The sequence below is a fragment of the Coregonus clupeaformis genome, chromosome 1 (genome assembly GCF_020615455.1).
Source record: "Coregonus clupeaformis isolate EN_2021a chromosome 1, ASM2061545v1, whole genome shotgun sequence".
Lineage (NCBI taxonomy): Eukaryota > Metazoa > Chordata > Actinopteri > Salmoniformes > Salmonidae > Coregonus > Coregonus clupeaformis.
In genome coordinates this window covers 77684067-77688591 of record NC_059192.1, presented here as the reverse complement: position 1 = coordinate 77688591, position 4525 = coordinate 77684067, and the positions used below count along the sequence as shown (strand labels likewise).

The window sequence follows — 4525 nt, the reverse complement described above, 5'->3', positions numbered from 1 at the left end:
CTATTCCCTATATAGTGCACTACTTTTGACTAGAGCCTGCATTGGGGACTCTGGGGGCTCTCGTTCAAAAATACAGCACAATAGGGGATAGGATGCCATTTTGGACGCAACCTATGACTGAGGAGGTTTTTCCCTACAGGCAAGTTACTCAGCCGCTAAGGCTAAGGTCAGGGGGCCTTGCTTCCACTTCAGAGCACTAAAAATATCCTCTAAATTTGATGCCTGTCCAGTTATACAATCTGTGCCCCCGACCGACTCCACTCGTCAGGCTCCCAGAATTAAACTTCAAGCACTGGGTTCTATTGGTTTCCTCCAACTGTTTGACAACATTTTACCACATTTGACAACAGGAAACACACATAAGGCTACACTCTAAAAGGCTACACTCGAAGAACACCATCCCAACCGTACAGTAGAGGACTTCAATTAAATCTCTTGGTATGTTGTTCTTTGACCAGAATTCTAATTCTAACTGTTGCCAGTGCATGTTAGGGATTTAAATAATGCCTAAAATGCACATTAACAGAAATGTGCCATAGATACCTGTCTTACGACATTGTCTTTGTGGCACGTTAGAAGGAAATAGCTCCAAATCAAAACTTTATTTTATATTTTTAAGGGAATGGATCCTGTGTGAAAGCAGGAAGCTATTGTGATAAACATGGCGTCTCACAGCTCCAAGAGGTGTGCAACTGTGAAGAAAAAGTTTGTTCCTAAGACGAAGCCACCTGAACCTGTGGTGGAATACGTCACACCTGGAGGCTATGAGCTGGAGAAGATCCTTAACCGTGACTGCATGGAGTACACTCACATCAACCAGGTCTGGCCCAATGTCTGGATTGGAGACGAGTAAGTGAGGCAGTCTGTGTTCTGTAAGAGATCAAATTCAACATAAAGTAGCATTATTTACCTAGCTTGAGTGCCAGGCAGTCTGTTCGTTCTATAATGCCAACGCCTTGTCATGTAAAATGTTTGGCTTGACATTTCCCTAAGGAGTTGGCAAGAGACCAGAAACCATAGATATAGGACCTATATACAGTATATTGTCTATGGCCAGCAAGGCTATTATTTACCTTAAGTGTTATATCTGTTCAGTATTCTCAAGTATTATAACTGAGTATTACTGCATTATATACAGATTTATAACAGTTACCTACTGTCTGATGTATTAACTGTTTGAGTACACCCTTTGTCTCCTACCTGCAGTACAGGTCCCTGCCTGCATCCTTAGCCAGGTCCCCAGTCTGTTTGTGCTCTTGCCAATTCCATTTGATCATTATAAACAAACCATTTGGTATGACAATGAGTGACTGACAAGGAGTTAGCATGATAGCACAAACTGACTGGCACTCAGGCTAGTAAATCCTTACATTGACAGAGAGAGTGCCAAAGACAAATATAACCTGAAGAAATTGGGCATGACCCACATCCTGAACGCAGCAGAGGGGACGTGGAACAATGTGGACACGGGAGCGGAGTTCTACAGCGACATGGACGTGGTCTACCATGGGGTCGTGGCAGAGGATACTCCAACCTTTGACCTTAGCCAGTACTTCTTTCCTACAGCCCAGTTCATCGACCAAACACTCAACATACCTGAGAGTAAGTTAGTCTTAGTTTGGGTGACATTTTATTAGAACTTTAATGAATAAGAAATTATACAGTTGAAGTCGGAAGTTTACATACACTTAGGTTGGAGTCATTACAACTCATGGGAAAATCAAAAGAAATCAGCCAAGACCTCAGAAAAACAATTGTAGACCTCCACAAGTCTGGTTCATCCTTGGGAGCAATTTCCAAACGCCTGAAGGTACCACGTTCATCTGTACAAACAATAGTATGCAAGTATAAACACCATGGGACCACGCAGCCGTCATACCGCTCAGGAAGGAGACGCGTTCTGTCTCCTAGAGATGAACGTACTTTGGTGCGAAAGTGCAAATCAATCCCAGAACAACAGCAAAGGACATTGTGAAGATGCTGGAGGAAACAGGTACAAAAGTATCTATATCCACAGTAAAACGAGTCCTATATCGACATAACCTGAAAGGCCACTCAGCAAGGAAGAAGCCACATAAAAAAGCCAGACTACGGTTTGCAACTGCACATGGGGACAAAGATTGTGGTTTTTGGAGAAATGTCCTCTGGTCTGATGAAACAAAAATAGAACTGTTTGGCCATAATGACCATTGTTATGTTTGGAGGAAAAAGGGGGTCCCTTGCAAGCCGAAGAACACCATCCCAACCGTGAAGCACGGGGGTGGCAGCATCATGCTGTGGGAGGGACTGGTGCACTTCACAAAATAGATGGCATCATGAGGAAGGAAAATTATGTGGATATATTGAAGCAACATCTCAAGGCATCAGTCAGGAAGTTAAAGCTTGGTCGCAAATGGGTCTTCCAAATGGACAATGACCCCAAGCATACTTCCAAAGTTGTGGCAAAATGCCTTAAGGACAACAAAGTCAAGGTATTGGAATGGCCATCACAAAGCCCTGACCTCAATCCTATAGAAAATGTGTGGGCAGAACTGAAAAAGCGTGTGTGAGCAAGGAGGCCTACAAACCTGACTCAGTTACAGCAGTTTTGTCAGGAGGAATGGGCCAAAATTCACCCAACTTATTGTGGGAAGCTTGTGGAAGGCCACCCGAAACGTTTGACCCAAGTTAAACAATTTAAAGGCAATGCTACCAAATACTAATTGAGTGTATGTCAACTTCTGACCCAATGGGAATGTGATGAAATAAATAAAAGCTGAAATAAATCATTCTCTACTATTATTCAGACATTTCACATTCTTAAAATAAAGTGGTGATCCTAACTGACCTAAGAAAGTGAATTTTTACTAGGATTAAATGTCAGGAATTGTGAAAAACTGAGTTTAAATGTATTTGGCTAAGGCGTATGTAAACTTCCTTTTTCAACTGTAAGTGCTTATAATTTCTTTATAAAGCATTGTTATAAATGCCTATGAATGGCAAAGCTTATAAATACTTTGAAATGTTTATAAATGTTTACAAAAAATGTAAGGTTATTAATGCTTATTCATTCAAGTAATTATACAGGGGTACCGTTCTATTCTAATAACAAACACCTCTTCTTCCAGTCATGTTTTTCTATGCGTTTCCATGTAGATAAGCTGCTGGTGCACTGTGTGATGGGGAGAAGTCGGTCAGCCACCCTGTTCCTGGCCTACCTGATGATCTGTAAGAACATGACGGTAGTGGACGCCGTGGACCACGTGAAGCGACGCAGGCGTATCATCCCCAACTGGGGCTTCCTGAAACAGCTCCGGCAGCTGGACACCTACCTCTTAGAACAGAGGAACGGAGTGACGACTGACGAGGGAAAAGGAGGAGAAGAAAACGACAAGGAAAGAGAGGAGGATGAAAAGAAGGATAAAATGTGATCGATGCACCCTGAGAAAAGGGACATGTATTTCATTTAGATCATTTGGTTCCACAAGAAATGTGTACAGTGAAAAAATTGTCTAACAAGTAGGTTTCCTAGTCCTTCAAAAATACTGTACTCCAATTGTACTTCAAATTTAAAAGAGTTAAAGTGGAAATCCACAGTTCAAACAATAACAATAACAAAGCAACCATCCCACCACTTGTTTTGGTAAACCGCTAAGGGATGGGGCCCGAGAAATTTTAACACTCAAATTCATAGACAATAGCTACAGATCTGCTATCTTAATTTGATCACTTTGTCGTAGATCATTTTCTTGCACAGCAGGAAATGCTAATTGTAAAGGCATCCAAAGTTAGTAATTTACACTTGAACATTTCAGACTTAAATTTTCCCTAATGAAAAATATATCAACCACTACAAAAATGGCCATTCATTATAATCCACATTTCCTGTTGCTGCAGGATTATTTTCCTGTTGTGAGAAGCAGGGTCAGATGAAGATCTTGCATCCATACATTTACACTGACAGACCATCCATGAGATCTAAACTAGTTTAACCATGTTTGTAAGCTATACAGTGTTTGTTTACATTGGCTTTATTTACAAACATTTGGAGTAAAACAAGCTTATATTTTGGGTTGTGATGGGGTACGACAGTTGAACTGACAGTTGAACTAAGGTCATGAGGCATTTAAAAGTTATATTATTCAATAATCCATGGCTATACAGTGCCTTGCAAATGTATTCATCCCCCTTGGCATTTTTCCTATTTTGTTGCATTACAACCTGTAATTTAAATGGATTTTTATTTGGATTTCATGTAATGGACATACACAAAATAGTCCAAATTGGTGAAGTGGAATAAAAAAAATAACTTGTTTCAAAAAAACTCTAAAAAATGTATAACGGAAAAGTGGTGTGTGCATATGTATTCACCCCCTTTGCTATGAAGCCCCTAAATAACATCTGGTGCAACCAATTACCTTCAGAAGTCACATAATTAGTTAAATAAAATCCACCTGTGTGCAATCTAAGTGTCACATGATCTGTCACATGATCTCAGTATATATACACCTGTTCTGAAAGGCCCCAGAGTCTGCAACACCACTAA

The 4525-nt window shown here is 40.6% G+C and overlaps 1 protein-coding gene across 1 annotated transcript; it reads left to right on the top strand.

Moving 5' to 3' along the window:
- The first annotated feature begins 232 nt into the window (after positions 1-232).
- LOC121576147 (dual specificity phosphatase 29) lies at positions 233-4209 on the top strand. The gene is made up of 4 exons (XM_041889374.2): positions 233-438; positions 620-849; positions 1379-1602; positions 3136-4209. The coding sequence occupies exons 2-4, from the start codon at positions 662-664 to the stop codon at positions 3408-3410; spliced, it is 687 nt and encodes a 228-aa protein (XP_041745308.1). The 5' UTR covers positions 233-438; positions 620-661; the 3' UTR covers positions 3411-4209.
- Positions 4210-4525: the final 316 nt, after the last annotated feature.

Excerpts from the sequence above, each read along its gene's own strand:
- LOC121576147 (XM_041889374.2), top strand. The coding sequence starts at position 662 with ATGGCGTCTCACAGCTCCAAGAGGTGTGCAACTGTGAAGAAAAAGTTT. Across the intron at positions 850-1,378 it reads AATGTCTGGATTGGAGACGA|AGAGAGTGCCAAAGACAAAT; the intron begins GTAAGTGAGGCA and ends TTACATTGACAG. Across the intron at positions 1,603-3,135 it reads AACACTCAACATACCTGAGA|ATAAGCTGCTGGTGCACTGT; the intron begins GTAAGTTAGTCT and ends GTTTCCATGTAG.